This window comes from Anas acuta, chromosome 4 (assembly GCF_963932015.1).
Source record: "Anas acuta chromosome 4, bAnaAcu1.1, whole genome shotgun sequence".
NCBI lineage: Eukaryota > Metazoa > Chordata > Aves > Anseriformes > Anatidae > Anas > Anas acuta.
This window is the reverse complement of record NC_088982.1, coordinates 27194938-27215241: the sequence shown is the minus strand read 5'-3', so window position 1 is coordinate 27215241 and position 20304 is coordinate 27194938. Positions and strand designations below refer to the sequence as shown.

The 20304-nt window shown below is 38.6% G+C and overlaps 1 protein-coding gene across 1 annotated transcript; it reads right to left on the bottom strand.

Moving 5' to 3' along the window:
• Nucleotides 1-5078: 5078 nt before the first annotated feature.
• On the bottom strand, nucleotides 5079-19847 carry OCIAD1 (OCIA domain containing 1). The gene is made up of 8 exons (XM_068680306.1): nucleotides 19694-19847; nucleotides 19081-19165; nucleotides 15577-15630; nucleotides 15063-15110; nucleotides 11429-11558; nucleotides 9624-9832; nucleotides 8149-8298; nucleotides 5079-5517 (listed from the first exon to the last, which is right to left on the bottom strand). The coding sequence occupies exons 1-8, from the start codon at nucleotides 19742-19744 to the stop codon at nucleotides 5480-5482; spliced, it is 765 nt and encodes a 254-aa protein (XP_068536407.1). The 5' UTR covers nucleotides 19745-19847; the 3' UTR covers nucleotides 5079-5479.
• Nucleotides 19848-20304: the final 457 nt, after the last annotated feature.

The following is a 20304-nucleotide window of genomic DNA, read 5'->3' as shown; positions in this document are numbered from 1 at the left end:
TACTTAAAGCCTGCCCTCTCCTCACTCCAGCTGTAGGCTGAGATCTCTGATGACTGCAGTGGACATGCCCAAGCTTATCTCCTGCACGTGTAAGACTTAAAATAAAAATCCGAAACCTTAGCCAGCAGCAAATGCTTGCCACTTAATCTCCCCCAGCCTACTGCTTAGCTCCGTGAATCAAGTAGATCATCCTAGCCTCGGAAGCTGCCCTGGGTTAGGCACAAAGCCTGCCCTTGTCTGCCGTGGGGTTTCCTTCCAGGCTGCCCGGCAGGTGACTGCTGGTGGCCCTGCCAGCTGCCCCGCCAGCCTTCCTGTTCCCCTTGTCCATTATCCCCAGCTTGTCACTGCACAGAACTCACAGGGGCTGCGGGGCTCCTCCTCGTGCACTTGTTGCTCCTGCAGCCTTCACACTTGGTGACAGCCGTGCATCGTCTAGCAGGTAGAGGCTAAGGGGGCAAATGTGAACGTGAGACCTTCATAAAATGTAAGGGGATGAAAAAATGGACTTAGCTCTTCAGCATAGCCATATACACTGATTGCATGACACTATATACCAGCAGAAATGTTTTCTATGTAGCGCTGTATATTTCTATGATTTAGATGTTGTTAATAGCCCATCATTACTGTTTAGACATCAGCTACCACAACCAGTCACCCTATTCTGTATTAGCTATGCTATTAGAAAATGTTAGTTATCCTAAGACACTTATGATCGCAATGATATTGAAAATACAGAATTAAACCAAACAAAAATAATTCTACAAAAATTACTTGTGGCATTAGATTTATATAGAACTTAAATTTTAGCTTAATTAGAAGATGTACTAGAACTGTGCTTCCAGTGTGGATTAGAAAGAATAAAAACTGCATGTTATTCCAGGGAAGGAATTAATTTCCCATTTTGGGCGTTCGAAACAGTTCATGCTAAGATTGCATATCCCAATCCTACACATCACTGAGCAGCAGGAAGAACAACAAGAAGGTTACACAATAGGGATTTTTAATCCTAATTTACTTGGAGTCTTGGCAAAAACAATTTATAAAACCCTTCATCTCTCCTTCATCTTACAATTTTTTTCTTAGGCTAAGGGTAAGTGAAAGCCGTATTTGATTGAATATTGTTGGTATCAGAAACTTGTGCAGTGTTTTTATCACGCATTCCATCAGATTATGATAGTAACACATACAAGACTTGCTTTTTAGTTTTTCAAAACTGTTCCTGATGCACAGAAGACATTACCACTACATATTGAAACTCTGTATTACCATTCTGTTATAGATAGTAAAATCTCAGGAAATTTTGAATCTCTTAATTGAAAAAAATAACAGTAACTGAGCACAAATGAGTAAACAAGCACTAAGTAGCAGAGTACCAGCATCGTTAGCATTAAAGAGAGCAATCAGAAAAAAATGGTTTAGATAATGGCTATTATCACGTGATTCTTTAAGAATTATAGGTTTAATTTATCTGAACACATATAAATGAATCCCCAAGAGATTGCCATGTACTAGCCAGCAGCTCTCTCACTAGCTGTTTACTTCTTGTCACATTTTACAATCTGAGCATCTAGTTTTGCTTTATTGCTTTACTTAAACAAAAATAGTAATTTTTTCCTTTTTTCCCCTTGTTATTTGGAAAGAATAATGCACTTGTGGCTTTTATGAACTGGAACCTTGCCCCAGCCCAGGCTGTACATGTATGAGACGCCCAGGTCCCGTCCTTGGTTCGGGGCTCTTTCTAATGCAGCTCCTCAGGAATCCCTCAGAACTCCTGTCAGGTGCTGCTGGCTCACATCCAGTTCTTACATTAGCAAAGAAAATATTTAATCTATGGACTCCAGGCATACCTGTGTGCAAATTTACTTTGGCTTAGCTGAAGTAGTGCAAACCCCAATAAACAGCCCTAAGGCAAGACGCCGACATAGCAAAGAGCAGCAAATTTTCCCATTTATTGCCTCGAGATTGAAATCCAAACACAATCAGTTAATTTCCCTAAGCCATTTAACAGGCCACCAAGCTACGAAAAGTAAAGGGCTATTTATAGTGCCATTGTGTCCTTTAACAGATCACAGAGATAAGCCAGCCTGGTTGCAAACCAGAAGGAATGTGTTGCAAGCAAAGCCTTGCTACCCAAGGTCTGATCCGTGTGTGGCAGTCAAGGGCCATAGCTGGATGCACAGCTGTGCTGTGAGCAAAGGATGGACCAGGTTCCTCACTAAGAAAACCCTGGGGAAGACAAACAGTTCTGCCAACAAATAGCAGACAAGTCAGGAAATTTGTGGGCTTGGTTTGGAATAGTGCATACTATTTCTCCAGCCTTACACAAATCTGCTTTAGCTTTCATTAGGTAAATCAAATTATTTTTCATGTACACACTTCTCTTCACATTTTCAAATTTCAAACCACTTCGGCAGGAACAAACTCCCCAAAAGGTCAGGCCGTGTTCTTACTTTGGACTATAAACATGTTCCTTAATTTGGGCAAAGACAAAAGCATTTAGGACCAAGATTGGTCCTAAGATTTGGTAGAGCTTTACCAGCTGCCAGAGCTGAGGCACTTTACCCAATTCTCTCCCTCGCTGTACTTATGCACAGTAACACCAACAGATTTTAGGATAATGCTTCCAGTTCCTTTAAATTGGCCATGCAACTGCTTATTTTTAAGAGCTTTAAGAAATAGTGAGAGCAGTTATCTTAAAGCCTTTTTAGAAATGTTCACAGGGAAAAAAATATCAGACATTTGCTGGTGTTTGCTTTAGGGTATAGCAGTTAATTTTTTACATAATTAAAGTTTATTTTGAGGGATAAAAGAGAATTTAAAGAGCTTTACAATAAATATGAATTGAGTTAATTCACATTTATTAATGAACACACAAGTACGATGGCCCAAAGGAAAACTTTAGCTCTTTCTTAGTGCCACTCTCTTTGTTGTTAGGTCAGACTATAGAAGAAGCCAATTAGAAATGTAAGTGGTAATGCAAAGTGAAATTCTTACTGTGATTTCTGGAGTAATTTCTGGAGCAGCGAGGGACTAAATTCAAGTAAAACAGTTGGCTTGGTTAAAGAATTAAGAAAAACTTGTGCATTAGCTGGAAATACATTTAAACATAGAAACGCAGGGTCAGTCCTGCTTTGTTCACACACTCACCATTCTTCCTAGTTGTTTATAACACAGATGTTTTCAGTGACAACCACATGCCATCAGCTCTTCGGATTCATTAGAAAAAAGTAAATAAATGATGCAAGTGCAGTAGAAACGCAGAAGCTCCTCAGAAGTAACTGGGTAGCAGATATGAAACCCTAAGGCTGGAAGAGAACACTCTGAACCAAGGTGGTACTTAATGGAGGGCGTGCAGAAAAAGGGAAGGAATAAGGCTGAACTCCCACGGCTACTGAGTGATGCAGCAATTCAAGGCACACTTTGCCACAGCAAGCTGAAAGTGATCTTAACGTTGGCAAAAAGCTCGTTTTCTACAGCCTATCAAGTTAACAGGTATGATTGTGAAAACTCTTGTATTTAACACTTAGAAAGCCAAAGGCTCAGAGGAAAAAAAAATAAATAAAATCAAATTGCTTGATGGTAAACCCAACCCAAGGAAAAAAAGTATGTCCTGAGAGAGATCCTGGCCCTATGCAGCAGAATGAGAACATTACGCTCCATTTAGAAATCTTATGTATACACAACGTTACATTAAGCAGAGTAGGCCTTTAAAACATTAATTAGGTATTATATATGCCCTTTGTTTTCTTCACTAAGGAAAAATAAAAACTAATACAGTTTATGTAAATGTCCTATTGGTCCACTTGAAATATTAATTTGAGGCAAGAGTCTTTGAGATCCCATTTTTGTATCAACAGCTTGGGGACTTTTTATTTGTCCAAAATTTTCATTCTTTCAACAGAAAAATCATTTCTTCTAATCTGCTCTATTTTAATCACCTAAATCTCCTGCCTCCTGTTACTTGGGTAACTCACTACCAGGAAACTTTATTTTTTCATGATAATCCAGTCAGCTTTGGAATGGTGCACTAAGAAATATAGAGTAACGTAACTCTAGTAAGCTTCCTTTATTTTCAAAGTTCTCATCATGGTGTCATCACGGGCAAAAAAAGCATTCTCTCTAAGTTAAATTTCTGATACAACTTCAAGCTTATCCGATTAGCACAATCCTCTCTCTCTCTCTCTGTTTATCTGATAGCAATCTTCCTGTTTTGATGATTATAAATAGTACTTGTCTCTTAAAGCATTCTCTCATCTTTTAGTCATTTTCTCCCTCCCATTTCAGCTGATTGTTCTTTACCTACCTAAAATTATCTTCCTGTTCATGCTGCTCTGTGCTGCTAGTCCACTAAATCAATACAGTCAAGAACTTTCTTCTTGGTAGGCTATTTTTCATCTCCAACAAAATGCCAGCAATGCTTTTTATGCTATTAACTTAATCATGGTTTATGCTCACCTATAGCCTAAGAGTCAAAACAAACACAATGCTGTGAGATTAAACAGCACAGCTGAAAATGAGTATCTAATGGACAGAAAAAAAACAATAGTGTTTTGAGACAGAGCAGGGGATGCAAACATTAGGAAATATTTTTCAGTAGTTTTGCCAATGTAGCTCAGTTCTTACAGGTAATAACAGTGCAATACTCCATTATCAGGATCTTTTCTTTGTGAACAGTCTCAAGTGTTTTTTTCTGTTTTGTTTTTGCCATGCACAAATGGAGAAGAAGGACAATGCACAAAAAATAAGTCAAGGTATCAAACTTTTAACAGTTTGTCCAGTTTAGCCTCCTGCATTTAAATTAGAGCTATTTTAAATATATGCAGTTTCATTCAATCATTGAATTCTGCATTGACTATCCTAAGAGACCCAGTGTGGGCAAGTCAGAAGACCAGTCTAAAACCACAACTGCCACCCGGAGAAAGCTTTGAAAAAGAAAAGTCCTGTTCTGTATGGTTACTCCTGTATTCGGCTGGATTCCTCTACCCTTTTTCTCCTAATAATTCAGTGTTATTCCAACCATTACTAAGTATGATAACATTCTGAGGTTTCCAGCATACTTTCAGACAAAAAGTAAGAGGTTATTTCTACAGGTAACTTTTAATGTAAATCTTCAAAGTTTTGGAAGATTGTGTTATCTTTCCCTTCCCAATACATATAATTGCTTTTATTTACACACATTTCACCCCTTCTTGTACATTTATATTAGTTATTGCTAGTTAGCTTTTTCATTCTTAAACAATAGCACTAATGGTTTACAATCATGACACCTCGCAATACCCTGGCTTGTCATTTATGCAAAATAAAAAAGAATCTTCAGCCTAAATACTTATTTTTAAATATTCTGGCAAGTCAAGATTTCCTCATTTATTAGTAACTGTGCCTGACAGAACACATCAAAGGTGCCAGTATTCGTGACTGATATAGATGAAGTTCAAGTTGGCTGACAGGAGATATTTTTCTTCAGTTCTTCATTCGGTTCTTACTCATCCCAGGTATCTCCATATTTATTTACTTTAACTAAAGAAAAGAAAGAAACAGTAGTCATGTTATTAAATCTAATTCCCAAAGTTATACAGTGCCAAAAACTAGGGTACGTTGCAATTAAAAGTAATAAGTGGGGACAGCATCAGTCACAGTACAATAAGCATCTAATTTAAAGTAGTTTTGAATAAATGGGGAGAAGAAAGCCTGTTATTCATTATTCTTTAATGAATTAATACTCAGCCCAAGGTCCTTCTGCGCAAGTTTCTGCCCTACAGAATTTGTAATTACTTTGAAACAAACACAACATGTGGGTGAAACAAAGACAATTGGAGGAAACGGGCAAGGAATGTTACAATAAATACATGGCTACATAATGTAGTTACGTGCACAATTGGATGGATTCAGGATAGCTAAAAACACAAAGACAAACAAAAATCAGTAATCCCTACTAGGAAACTACTCAGCCATTATTATTTGGCAGCTTCCTTTAGTACAGAAGTGAGTCAGAGAAGAAAAAACAGGGTACTGGTCTTAAAGACTTTATTCAGATCTGTCTTGCATAATTTAAAAATGGTTTTGGGTTGGAAGAGACCTTAAAGCCCACCTGGTTCCAAACCCCTGCCATGGGCAGGGACACCTCCCAGCAGCCCAGGCTGCCCAAAGCCCCATCCAGCCTGGCCTTGAGCACTGCCAGGGATGGGGCATCCACAGCTCCTCTGGACAAGAGGAGCAGATTGATATTGCAGATGAGGCACAATGAGAAGCTGACTCAACCTATGAGCTGATTGCCATTTTTATTAATCATGGCAGCTTAGCAAGTCATGCTCATTCCCTGAAAAATGGTCCAGTCCAGTTCGCTATGCAGCTACACAAATTCATACTGTTACAACAACAGGAAAAAGCACCAGCAGATGGAAGCTAGGGTCTGCTTCCTACATGGTTAGTTTTCCCTTCTGTGCTTGTATCAGAGGACAGAAACCAGTCTCCTATTTGCTAGTCTGGTTCCTACAATAAGGAGAAAAGATAATGAGCAAAGGGGTGATGGTTCAGGACGTGCAAACAATTAACGTGTCAAATATGACATAAGACGCTGAATCAGATTTCAGCCCATGATATCAGTAGGTTATAACACACCTCTGCTTATAAAACATTTCTGAATTTTTTGTACTCCCTTCTTACTCCTTTCTCTAACAAACAGGTACTCTTGAAAGTTTATTTACAAATCTCGTGCTGCTGCGTGTAGTTCTAGTCTCAAAGCCTGACTACACCCATCAACCAGAACACAGAAATGTAACAGAGAAGGCAATATTGTGGATTAACATTTTATAACAACTCAAATAACTAAAAATAAAATAATGAATGCATTCTCATTTCTTAGCCATGAGATTTGCCACGGAATATGGCAAGGTTTGCAGAATGCTACTTAAGTTTTCTGCTTATGGCTTTCAAGTGATGTTTCTAGTGGCTTTCTATATGTGTAGAACTATCTTGAAAAGAAACAGTGTAAATCAATGATTGTGTAAGGCAGCTGGCTGAACTTAGAATCTGAAAGGACAGGTCTATAATTTCTTAATGTTTCATTTGACAAAGTCATGTAATAACAGAAAAAGACATTCTCTTAACAACATTTATATCACTACCCAATCATTGTTTGTAATTCTAATTTCAAGACCATGTGGATTTGTCTAAAGACTAATGATCTGGAAAGAGTATTACACAAAGGTGTAATAGATTTACCTTCCTAAGCAACACTGTTCCAAAGTTTACTCTTATTATTTCAGACCTTTTAGCATATATCTACATATATATGTATGTGTATATTTATTACAACTGTGTATGCCTAACAGGAAACATCATCTGTTCCTACAAGTCTCATTGCGTTGTGATTGAGATGACTGGACACTGCATACGAAATGAAACAATTACAACTGACATTCCTCCTGCTGACATCATTTTCTCAGATGTCACACTGACACCGTTCTGGAACAAGTAATCATAAATTGCTGCTGGTGTCTCCTTTTCAAAAAAAATGATCAAGTGAGAGTATTGACTGAATGAAGTCTTATCCTTCAGGGCACTGCATTCTTCTGCTGTGTAAAGTTTTGTTTCTCACTGTGAAAACAAATCTCAATATTGCTGCCAAATACCGTTTCCTTCCTTTGAGTTTTAATGTAGAATAATGAACCTCTACAAACAATGCTGCTATAGAAATGCGCTAATTCCACATGAAACAATTCATAAATGCCCCCGACTTCAAAACCATCAACTATGTGCTCTATTTTGATAGAACAATGCTATCTAAAACATACACCCCCCTTCCATAGCTAAAACTCTTCACTAAAGCTCTGAGCTCAGAAAATTCTTTGTTGAAATATGTTGCACAATGTATTTTTAAAAAAGAAGCTATGAGATTGTCTGAGTCTGTCCCAAAGCAATATGGACAGAGAAGAGGACTTACAATCTGCTGCTGGAAGATCAATGTTTTTGAAAATAAAATTAATTTAAAATATGTAACAATAGATTACATCACTTATCAGATACTTGCAGATACTGTAACAATGTTGCTTAAAGGATAGGCAGAATTAAGCTTTGGGTTTGTAACTATTTTTAAAATTACTACTACTGCTTGAATATACCATGTATTGCTGTGAATCAGCACATTACCTTCCTTAGCTGGTTTTTCCTGTGGCAACCTGATTGGAGTTTCTGCCTTTGGTGGTACCATTACTTCGTACGTTTCTCTGTGTTTATTCCTTAATTCTTCATATGTGACAGTTTTTTTTTTACGACCTTCTTCTGGAAGTGGAGCAGGTTCTGAAAACAAAACAAACACCAAAATACTAGAAATGACAATCAACTAAACCTGGCTACAGCCTATTCTAGAATGTCAGTTAATTACAGCTCAATCCCAAATGAAAAGGAGGGTGACAGCTGCAATTCAAAATGCAACTGAGTATGTATGTGGTCCTTCATTCATTCATTTCATCTTTTTTGTTTTGTCTGTTTTAGCAGACCAGCAGTTAACTTGTTTGTGTCATTTCATCTAGTGGAAAGCCTAACGGTCATGTGGTCCCTGATGGATAAAACAGTTCTGGTCACTTTATGTAAAATTAATGCTAGTCATACATTTGATATATTTATAGTTTCTGAAGAGAAATGTGAGTGAATCTTATTAGGACTACATCCATCACAGGTCACTTAATAAACATTTTATCTACATTTATAATGCAGAATCTTGGTTATGGCTTTATACTTACGGCTTTATACTTACGGCTTTATAAACTGTCAATATTTGTAATGGAGCGTTATTACAATTCCCTCGACACATCTACATCCAAAAACTTTTATATAACTAAAAGTGAGTTGCATGAGAGGGCTTTTTTTTTGCATGAAATAAAACATTTTCCATCGAGGAATTTAAAACACAAACCGATTCAAAATATGTAACTCTACAATGGACAGTAGCTTCTTCCTTTGTGTACCTCAGAGATTCAGAGTAGTGTTTTCCCTGCCCCCAGCAATAGCCGAGGACAAAGTTCATATTGGAAGGAGAGGAACAGCTGCACAAACCAGTACTTTAAAACCATTTTACTTCTCCATGGAAAAGTCAGCTGTTGTGTGAGAGAACACAATATGCACTCAGTTCTCAGAAGATTTAAATGTTTGTCACATTATAAAAAATATTTTAATGTCACCGAATTATAGTAGTATACAGTTAAAGCATCAAAACTGTTGAAAATGAAATAACCTAAACCATAGTCTCTACCATTTATCTGCTAGCCTTTCTTATCAGGTGCAGTGAAATGGTTGGCATATTCACTTTAATTTAAATCAAAAAAGAAACTTCAAGCCAGGGTGAGTTGTCTGCAGGCTGAGTTTCATAACAGATTAAACCTTGTACATTAATTTACTTGCAATTAGAACTACTAAGAAAAAAAACAAACACCTGCATTTAGATTAAAGTTAGAAAATTACACATGGATTTACCTTCTGTCCCTGAAACAATTCTGGGAACTTCTAGGTGTTTCATTCAAAAACACTATTATCCCACACGTAAATTAAGTTTAATGAGAGAACTATCTAAGAGACAGCTAAGAGTTACTGAACTACCAATTGCTAAATGCTAAGACATATCACACCTTGCACAGCATAATCAGTGATTCCTGTAGGCGAAGATTCATTCAGGGAAGCACTGAATGGAACTGGTTCGTAGCTAGAGAGGCCTCTGTCTGTTGAGCTATAATCATCTGAATATGTAGAAGAAAGTGGGAATCCAGCTCTTGGAGAAGAAGGTTCAGTAAATGACTGAGAAGGTGTATCTGAAAATTCAGATTTCCGGCTGGAACGGCTGAAAAATAATAAAATTAAATATTAAATACAGAACTGTTAACAAGTTAAAATGAAACTATAAGAGTAACATTGTGTGCAGCTGCAGACAATACTCTGGTAAGTGGTTTAATTTAGTTTCCAACAACATGAGTTACTGTCTTAAAAAAAGAAAGATTTCTTTAACATTGCTGAGATCTACATAGCCCCTTTCTCAACACCTTTTCCTTCCTCCCAGAAAATTAAATCATACCCGAAAATCTCTAAAACAGAAGACAAAAGAGAAAGTGTTTTGCACTTTACAACATAAAAATGACAATCCCTCCCCCCAGGGACTCTTCAGAAAGCAAAAACGCGTCAGACACAAATAGTACAGGGTGTGTCCTTGTAACTAGTGGTAGCATGTGAACTACAGTTAGTTCTAAAGATCTTTTAGGAAGAATTTGCAACTTAAAACCCTGTGTTATTACAAGCTGCTATAATTGACCAATAATACACAACAGAAGAAAAGGAGAATGAAGAACTGTCTTGGGGAAACAAAACTAACAGTTTACTGAGTTGTTCATTTATTTTTTCAGCAGAAGCATTAATGAGTTTTCTCAGAGAAAAAAATAATACCACACCAAAAATACTGTGGAAACTGATGCTTGATACTCTTGAGTATTCACTACCAACTCAGACTGGCCCTACAAACCCACTACACAGTTATTTGTCTGTCTCTATCAAAAATGTCATCCTCTTGGTGTCACTAGAGTATGTATTCACCTTGTACTTTAAATTTCTGTTCAGCTGTACTTTTAATTTCATATGAAGAACATCTGCAATTAGTTTGTCTACAAAAACCTTGCAGACAAAACTGTCATAAATCTAAACTGAAGAAGTTATAAAAAATTAATTAAGTCCTACATGAAAATCAAACAAATCTTAGCACACCGTGGTGTGCAAGACTCACTATCTACTCACTATCCAAAGACTGCTTCTCCCAGTTTTGAATCAAGGGTTTAAGTGAGATATTCCAGAAGTGATTTGTAATTAAACACCACTTGAAGTAGAAAACATTCTGGAACAAAACAGGAAATAGTTTTAAGAACTTGATGAGTTTCTCATATGTACGGCATAATGCTGTTACAGATGTAAAGGATTTAAACAAACAGCATTAAGTCTGACCACCACGCTTCTTCCTGCACTGATATTGTTTACTGAGCTCTTTCCTTTGATAAACACTGAAATCATTTCCACCCTCTTCCTACTTCAATCAAACTAAACTATGGGAAAAGCTTCCAGAAAGTAACACTATTTTATTTCAGTTAACTTAGTTTACTTCTCAGCTGAGAAGGGCAACTTCTGATGTCACACTCCTGTAAGGAAATTCCACAGGAAAACAAGTCTCACTTATCAAAATATATTCCTTCTAAATTAAAATGCTTCTTTTTCTATTCCTCAAAGTAATCAGTTGTATGTAACAAATTCAAAATGTGTGTTTCACAGCTGGCCAATTCATACAGATGATATAGCTTCCTGAAAGTGGCAGAAAGAGGAAGAAGAAAGAGGAGGGAAGGTGCAGATCTGAAGGTGTAGGTTATCTGAAGGTTTAAATTTAAAAGAATTAAATTCTTACGAATGCGAACTATGTCTCTGAGCTTGTCGTAGAACATCTCCTATTGGGGAGTCCTTCAGTTTCTTAAATTTCTCGCTACAGATTGGCAAGTAGGATATCTTTCCAGCAAGGTATCCACACGTTCCTGCAACTTTATTAAAAGAAAAAAGATGGTTTGATATGTTGTGTCATAACATTCAACATAGCTTTAAAGTAGTCGTTTCCAATAAATTACACAGCACCTTGAATTAGAGACAAAAAGTTTAGATCTGAAATAAAAAAAAATCAGTAGTCATCTCTTTGCTACTTTTGCGGACAAAGGGTACTAAAAACAAATGCAAGAGTTGAACAGAGACATACTTAGAGTTAGACATGACCTGAGTATCAGATGACTTCAGATAGTAATTAACGAGTGAAAGGTACCAAAGAAGAGAACTCCAATCAGCTTTTCCCAAGATCCAGAAATAGCAACTATCAAAGATGACAAAATGGTAAGGAATAAAGAAAGGTAGAAAATTCTGAGAATTCAATCCATCAGAACAGACAGGTTTTCCCAAGAACAAGGCTTTCCCAGTATGAAGAGACGTCTACAAAATTTCAATACTAGGCTTGGTATCTTCTGAAGAGGTTGCCTGAGGACAAACAACTGAACTATTTGAACCCTTGCAATCTGTAGGCAAATGCTTTCCACATGGTGCATAAGACATCTTGATCTTCTAGACAGGACATAACACTAAATAATCACAGTAGGTTTTCTGACCCAACGAGAATTCAAACTATATATTTAGCAAAATAAAGTTAAGCAGCATAGGTGATTCTCTTTGTAATTTATGCAAAAGGTTAAAGTCCCTTTCTCTCAAGGCCTTCTAGTTGGGACACATGGAAACATCTCTTGGAAAAATGTTTTAACCAAAGTAATTAGTGGCCAAAATATTTGTTTTCTATTAATACATAACTGACAGACAATTTATATTTTCCAAATTAGTACAGTAAATCAGCTATTGTTGTTCTTTGCTTCTTCTGTGTTCACTGCAACAAGACTTTGGAGAAGCTAATCAGAGACAAAGGAGGCCAGGTCCCACTATAGGCTAATACCAGACAGAATCAAGGAATATCCTGAGTGGGAAGGGACCCATAAGGATCGGAGTCCAACTCCTGACTCCACAAAGGACCACCCAAAAGTCAGACCCTGTGTCTGAGAGCGTTGTCCAAACGCTGCTTGAACTCCATCAGGCTCCATGTCATGACCACTGCCCTGCGGAGCCTGTCCCAGTGCCTGACCACCCTCTGGCTGCAGACACTTTCCCTAACCCCCAGCCTGACCCTCCCCTGTCCCAGCTCCATGCCATTCCCTCGGGTCCTGTTGCTGTCCCCAGAGAGCAGAGCTCAGCACCTGCCCTTCCGCTCCCCTCATGAGGGAGCTGCAGGCTGCCATGAGGCCTCCCCTCAGCCTGCTCTGCTCTGGGCTGAGCAAACCAAGGGACCTCAGCCGCTCCTCACATGTCTTGATGTCTTCAGTCCCCACCTGACCCAACTACATTAGCTAAATATAAAAGACCATTACTGCAGTCAAGCATGGATACACTTCAGAGTCTATGAACCAGAAGAGACACGCACCATTAGCAGACTATGATCAACAGACACAGCTTTGATACGCTCAGATCAGTGACACCAGAAATGCAGGATTGTTCTTAAACTGTTTTATCGTTGTTTATCATCAGCTAACTATGAACTAGCAGTGTCTGGAATTTGATGTGCTCTTCTTTCAGAACTCATAAAGGGAAAGAAAAAACAACACAACTGCTTCCTTTGACCAGATGTCACTGCAGGAGGAATGTACAGTTAAACTCTGAGACATGATTTGGACCTGTAAACTGTCTCTGGCAGTACTTAGCAGGAAGATCCTGTAGACAGTAGCTGCATCTGACCTAAACAATATGAGAATGAAATGAAAACTGCTTAACTCAGGCCTTTTAAACTGCAGCTATGCCTCCTCCCTTCCCTCCAAATTCCCCTAAGATGTATTTAAGAAGTACATAAATCACTTATAGTTACGTACTGAAAAACAGTCAAAACACACTTTGCATGGACAGTTCTTTAAGTCTATATGCCCACTAGTGTACACTGAACAGAAGCCAGAAGTATTTTGTCTAATAACTTTAACTTTGAAAATAGTTGGTCCAGTCCAGCTGCTCATTTTCTCCTTTGATTTCAAAATTTAGCTCTTCTAAACAGAAGGAACATGGCCCTTACTTACAAATGTGTAGGTATCAGGGAAATAGTAATTCCGTTATTTTTTAGAAAGGTTTGTTAGAAAGGTTTGTTCTATTATTTGTTCAAAAAGGCAAGCAGAACTTACCATAAACAAATGGCAGCCCTAGCCTCTCTCATTCATTTATCTGCTTAAACAACATTTCCTTCACTACAAATCATGGGTTTTACCCTCTTCCCACTGAAGTAAACTGTAACAGTAACTGGCTGTAACTGACTGCATCTGGGCAGATTGGCAAGATGGCAACTTCCTGTTTTACTGTCATGTATTAAATTGAAAAGGTTAATTTATTAATTTATTTTTGATTATACTTAATCCAAAATCATTCACAAGAAATTGCTGTTTTCCTATAATTGTACACACCTAACGTCCAGGAAAAAAAGGCACTAAAATAGCCTGAATGGGACAAGCGAGACACATGAATAATGACCTTCAAATTAGGAAGGGAGGGGTGGGTGTACTCTGGCAAAGTCCTTCAGGCAGACTTCACTGCAGCAGTATGCTGTTCTAATACTTTACAAGATGTTATTTAGACTCACAAAGTTTTAAACAATGTCAAAAAGTTTTGCTTGCCAGTACAGGAAGAAATATCAAACAGATACTATGAACAATAAATACAATCATTGTCAAAAATCAGTTTCTGATAGAAGCATCACGAATTGCTAATATTTGTAGTTCAGGCACTAGAAGAAAACGTCATTGTTTCTTCCCTCCTGTCAAGGTTACACAACCAAGGAAAATACAGAAGCTAAGTCAAAAGAAGCATTTTTATTTACTTCTTTTCAGCTATAATAATCTCAAGAGATGCTTTAATAGCAACAGGTTACATTTCTACAGACACTTTTGCTGAAGCATGAATTTATTTCTGATGATGCTGTTTCATCTTTAAATTCTACCATAGAAAAATATTCATCCCTGGAAGACCATAACAAAAGGGGAAAAAATACGCTTGCACAAAGCCTGTTAGCAATATTTTCATCTTAAATTCTCACCTTACACTTGTCAAGAACATTTTGAATCTTAGAGTTCTATAGAAAGTCTACAAACAAAGCTCATCCCAAATCAGTTGCACAAATTCAAAGACGATGAGTAAATGAACTGCTCTACTTCTTGATATTGAATACATTCTTCTGGTATCAGATGTTGTAGTTAAATGTTTCGAAAAAGTTGCTGACTGATAGAGTCTACTGCAGAAAGGTGAAATTTATTCACTGGATAAATCAGATCACATAGCTACATCCTCAGGCACAGTTTTACCAATATAAGCATAAAATGAAGTCACAGTGAATCAGCCAGCTAGTCTCACTGGGACCACATCTGAGCAACAGACTCCAGGACTGAAGTCACAAATGCAAGCTGAATTCATGTACAGTTTTTACTTACATGCAACTTTAGTAAAAGAGCCAAATCTTGAGGTCTCTCTTAGAATACCTGAAAATGAGGAATCAAAGTAATTAATAATAAGTTATTAAGAATTAAGTTGAAGAAACATTAACTGTTCTATGAATCCAAAGTGACAGTTCTCTTGCATAATATTGGGGTAACAGGTGACTCTTTAAAATTTAAATGAAAGAAAATTCAAGAAAACTTAATATTGGAATTCCCCATAACATTATAAAAATCTAACAATTATCTCTTTAATATATCACACAGAATCATACATAGAATACATTGGTTCATAATCAGTGAGATACTGCATATGGCAAGCAATAAGAATGTGATTTTAACCAGAAGTTCTGTTCTTTTAGTTTCAGGAACTGCAAGTCATATAGCTTACAAGTTGGAACCTCTCTTATTTACCAGCAGATTAGGTGTTAAAGTATAGTAACTTTAGTAAAAACAAAAAATAGTTAATCTGTGCAAATTCAAATTAAACTAAGTATTTTTAATACTTTACCTTTTTTGATTAAGAAAGTAGTAGCAAGCATGCTCGCTGCAGCCAAAGGAAAAGCTGTAGAGAAGAAAAGTTGCTTAAAATATAATTTTCAACATTTTCAATAATATTTAACAAAACATACAATAAAACAAGAGTCGTTAGGTCTTGCTAGGTTCATTTGTATGAGAATCTAAGCATATACAATGATCAAATTATACAAACTATGAAACATTCTCAATTCTAGCTTAGAGACCTCCTATAAATAGTGAAATACTGGTTAATGTGTCATCCTGTCCTCACTGGACTTCATGCTTCCTAAAATACAAAAGGCAGTGGCAGATGGGATCAAGGTACAAGATTCCAGGTGTTGACAGCTATCTACAACTGCTACAGCATCGAGATGCAGTGCTTTAAACCTGAGAAACAAACACAGTTCTATAGGAGTGAAGGCCACATAGAGGCCAGTGCCTCTAGAAGTTTTTGATAACCAAAAGGCCTGATTTTGTTTTAATATGAAAACTTTTAAATATCTCCAACTCTTAAAGAGATACAAAACAAACTAATGTAAAATTAGGTAATCAGGTTTACTCAACAACAAATGAAAGAATGGAACAAGTTTTTCTTTAGCTTACGGATCAAGCTACACAGCTGGGGATAGGTTCAAGAATGCAGGGAAGACGAACACAGAACAGTTATTAAGAATTAAGTTGAAGACACAGAGAAGAACTGTGTCTGTGAACAACACAGAACCTATTACAGTCTGCTTTTATCAGTTTTTATCATATTGAATTATTTCAGACAGCAGAAATCATTTGGAGATAGAAAAAAACAAAAGGAATGCTTTTTCAAGCTGTGATAATTACAATGTCAGGAAGACGAAACTATCTGTAAGACCACTAAGGTAACACAAGATACAGTGATACCGAAATAACAGACATGGTAATGCCAAAGTCGATGACATTAAGGACTCAGACTTGTCACAGTACTACTACACTTTAAGCAGCTCTGAAAATATAGATGTTACAAAAAGGCTCAGTGACTTGCCTTAACTCTACCTAGGGGAATTTTACTGTGAACAGTGTGAGATGTTTATAGCATTTTGAAGCACACAATCTGCTAATTAAGTTCCTATTTCAAGATAAATAGTATTTCTAAGAATTTTTACAACACTATCTATCTAAACTAGATTAGGAGTCCAACTAGTGTTTTAGGGTAAATATGACTGGATGTCACTTTTAAGAAAAAGTATTGGTTCCATGGCTCACAAGCAAGATTACAGTAATTACAGAGGTTAGAAATGACTTATACACCTAGCACAAATGTTCTGGACATCAAAGATAGATTATGCACTGTAATGGCAACAAATGCTACTAAGTGCACCTATAAATGACACAAAATGGTAACTAGAAATTAAAACAGCAATAGGTACATGAAAATTGGAGTCGAACACAAGAATCACTATGCAAGCGTACAAAATAAATAAAAGTAGCTTAATAGATCAGAGACATTGCTGCTTTTCACTGGTATGGGCAAAAAGTACTTTGCTTTGGGAACAAAATAAATCCTAGGAAAAATACTGGAAGGCTGGTACATCAGTAGCAAGTCATTAAGGGTGGGAATGTAATGTGTTCCATTCAAAATGGTTTTCTGAGGGAAAAAGTCATACCAAGTGTGTGATTTTGTTGATGAGATTAAAAGTGCAAAGGATAAAATGGTAGATTGTAATGTGATTTCTGTATTAGAATTTATATTATCTGATAACACAATTATACATTTTACTGGTATTATTAATGTTTATTAAACTGAAATAAGAGATGACTAGCAAGCTTTTCTGAAAGAGAAGTTAGCAACGAACTATTGCAACACAGAGGGTTTGTAAGAACTGGTAAAAATTGACTCCAACTTGAAAATACATAAAATTACAATAATACCTACGAATAACAAGAATTGATACAGTAAGAAGCAATGATGTCAAGGCAGTCACACAGGCAGCCTATGCAAAGGAGTGTTCAAAACCCACATATTGATCACAGCTAATACAACCATGTAGGCATGTATGATGCAGAACAGTGAAACAAAGACAGGAGACCCAGGAAACAGCAAAGGGCTTTGGGCTCTCCTAGTGAGGTAACAGTACAGTACACAACTCTTGAAGAAGAATCCAATTACCAACGTGTTTCCCTGAAGTGAGACTACTCAAGAAACTAATTTGGGGCTTCTAAACAGTACCTACATGTTGCTTCTTCAGTCTCTGCAAAAAGATGAACAGGGCAGTAAGCTTCCTTACCAGTCAAGAACTCAGAGCAAAACACACAAAGAGGGACAAACAACTTCCCTTGTGCACTCCATGAGAAAGGTTATCAATAAGCCACGACAACCATCTTACTGCTAACGAACGTGGCTCTCTTCACGTCTAAAACAGCTGGATTTTACCAAACAAGCAGAAGGCTTCTAACCATTTGAATAAAAGTGGAAGAGGAGAATGCCAAAGTAATAAAGAATGTCTCAGCTGAAGTAGAACTTTGAACTGTTAATTCAGAATTGTAATGGCTTCGAAGTTGCCACTGAAACAACTAGCTGCCAGGAGAAAGCAGAGTGCCAATGTGCTAAGTTCAGCAAACCAGGTGCTAAATTCTTCTGTCCCAGTCTCTACTAAACCACCTACCAGCACTAGGACTAATCTACTAGAGCCTGGTACAACAGTGGAGACCAATCACTTCAGAAGGCTTGTTCAAAGCTCTTAATCAGGTGTATATAATACAGGTATGTCTTGAACCTCTGGACTACAAACACAAAGTTAAAAAGTAATATAAATCAATTTTCAGTCGATCAACATTTTATGAAAAACAGAGAATTTACTGTGGTATTTTGATTAAATTTTGACAGTATTTTGTGAAAATAATGCAAGTTTACTATTCTTGTACGCTTAGTTGTAGTACAAAAATTACTGATTGCAGAATCATGTTTGCTAATCTTACCTTTTATTGACCAAAAAAAAGCCCAAATACCTGGTGTTCACAGACAGAAATTTTCTCAAAAGTTGAGCTAAGTGATTAGTTTTTTGCAAGCCTCCACAAAGACAGAAAACAATAACTCTACCCTAAAGTATTTTATTTTTGCATTCTAAAGATAACAAAAATTGAAAGCATATAAGTGACAAACAAAAAAGATACATAAACAAACGTGGGACTAGGTTAATTATAACTATTAACTACTAGGTTAATTATAACTATTTCCCAATTTTTAATAAATGTGTTAATTTAAAATGTGAAGGGGTCTTGTTATAAAGGATAAACCTTACAAAACACGTTGCACTTTTTGCACAGCTCCTGCCCTACAAACTTGCAATAAATAAACGTGAGTCCTACGTAGATCGGCACTCACTGGGATGCAGTTTTAGGCCACAGACAGCTTCTGAATGAGCTGCCAGGAGAGCTGCACCTGGGCCTTCCTTCCTCGAGGCCTCAGCCGGCAGTACACAGAGCAGGAGGAAGGCAAAGCAAGACGCCAGCAAACCCAGCTTACCTCTGTACCGGGCGCTCTCGTCAGCGCACTCCTTGAGGAGCCTGCGTTCCTCCTCCGTCGGCACGTAAGGCTTAGGTGCCACATTCTTTTATCGGGGAGATCGATTTAAAAAAAAAAAAAAGAAAGAGAAAAAGGCAGGTTTAGGATTTGTCGGTTAAAAGCATGCTGTAACTTCCAGGCCTCGTAGCGCCTGTGTTTGGATGGGGTTATAGTTAAGGAACCAACAGCTTGTTGTTTACATGAAATATAACGTTAAAAAATGCTTATGGAATAAATGAGAGGAGGGAGAGGGATGTATTTAGTGCGTGCACACACTCAGCCGGCTCCTTTTCCCCAGGGAAGGCCCGCTGGGGTCCCCAAGGCCAGGTTTATGTGCCCGTGACCCCCCCCCCCCCCCCCCAGCACTTATGGGGCCGTGACACCCCCCCCAAAGCGGCAGCGGGGCCACGGCCGGGCCGGGGCCGGCCTCAAGGGCACGGCGGGCGGGGAGGGCACCGGGCAGCACCGGGCCGCACCGGGCCGCGGCTCCCCGCCCGCCCATGCCCGTGTGTGGGGAGCCCGGGGCTGCCGCCTCCCCCCCGCAGCCCGGCCGGGTGCCGAGGGCCGCCCGTACCTCGTGGGGCTCCCCCACCTCCCCGCCGCCGGGGCCCTGCCCGGCCTCCATGGCGGGGCGGTGGCAGCGGGAAGCGGAAGGCTCGGGGCCGCCCCGACCTCGATGGAGGCGGGGACGGGGCGGGGATGGAGCCCGGGCTGGGCGGCGAGCCCCGGGCGGGTCCCCCCGGGAGCGGCTCCTTCCTCCGCCTCAGCGCCCGCCCCGGGCACGCCGCCCGCGGGTGGCTGAGGGAGAGGGCGAGTTTGGTGCTCAGCGTCGCGCTGAGGTGAATTTGGGACAAAAATCCGGTGTTTTCAGAAAGAATCCGCGTGCTCGCCTCTGGCTGACGCTACCGAAATAGCAGCTTTAGCGGGTGAGTGGTGTGTGCTTGGCAGAAACCAGGACAAATGGTGTTGCTGTGCATGCTGTCAAGTTTTCCCGTAGCCGCTCGGAGCTGCCGCTGCAGGTGTCAGAAATTAGTAGGGAACGGGCATGCAAAATACCTGAAATTAGTAGAGAAAGCGACTATGAAAGGAGTGCTGTGAGCAGGTGAGGGACCCGGGGTAAATGGAGTTAGGGGTGTGTAAAGTAATAGGTTTGGCTGCTTATGGTGGCTGCGTGCACCAGCAAGG

Excerpts from the sequence above, each read along its gene's own strand:
- OCIAD1 (XM_068680306.1), bottom strand. The coding sequence starts at position 19,744 with ATGGAGGCCGGGCAGGGCCCCGGCGGCGGGGAGGTGGGGGAGCCCCAC. Across the intron at positions 15,111-15,576 it reads TACTTTCTTAATCAAAAAAG|GTATTCTAAGAGAGACCTCA; the intron begins GTAAAGTATTAA and ends CCTCATTTTCAG. Across the intron at positions 8,299-9,623 it reads CACTGATTATGCTGTGCAAG|AACCTGCTCCACTTCCAGAA; the intron begins GTGTGATATGTC and ends TTTTGTTTTCAG.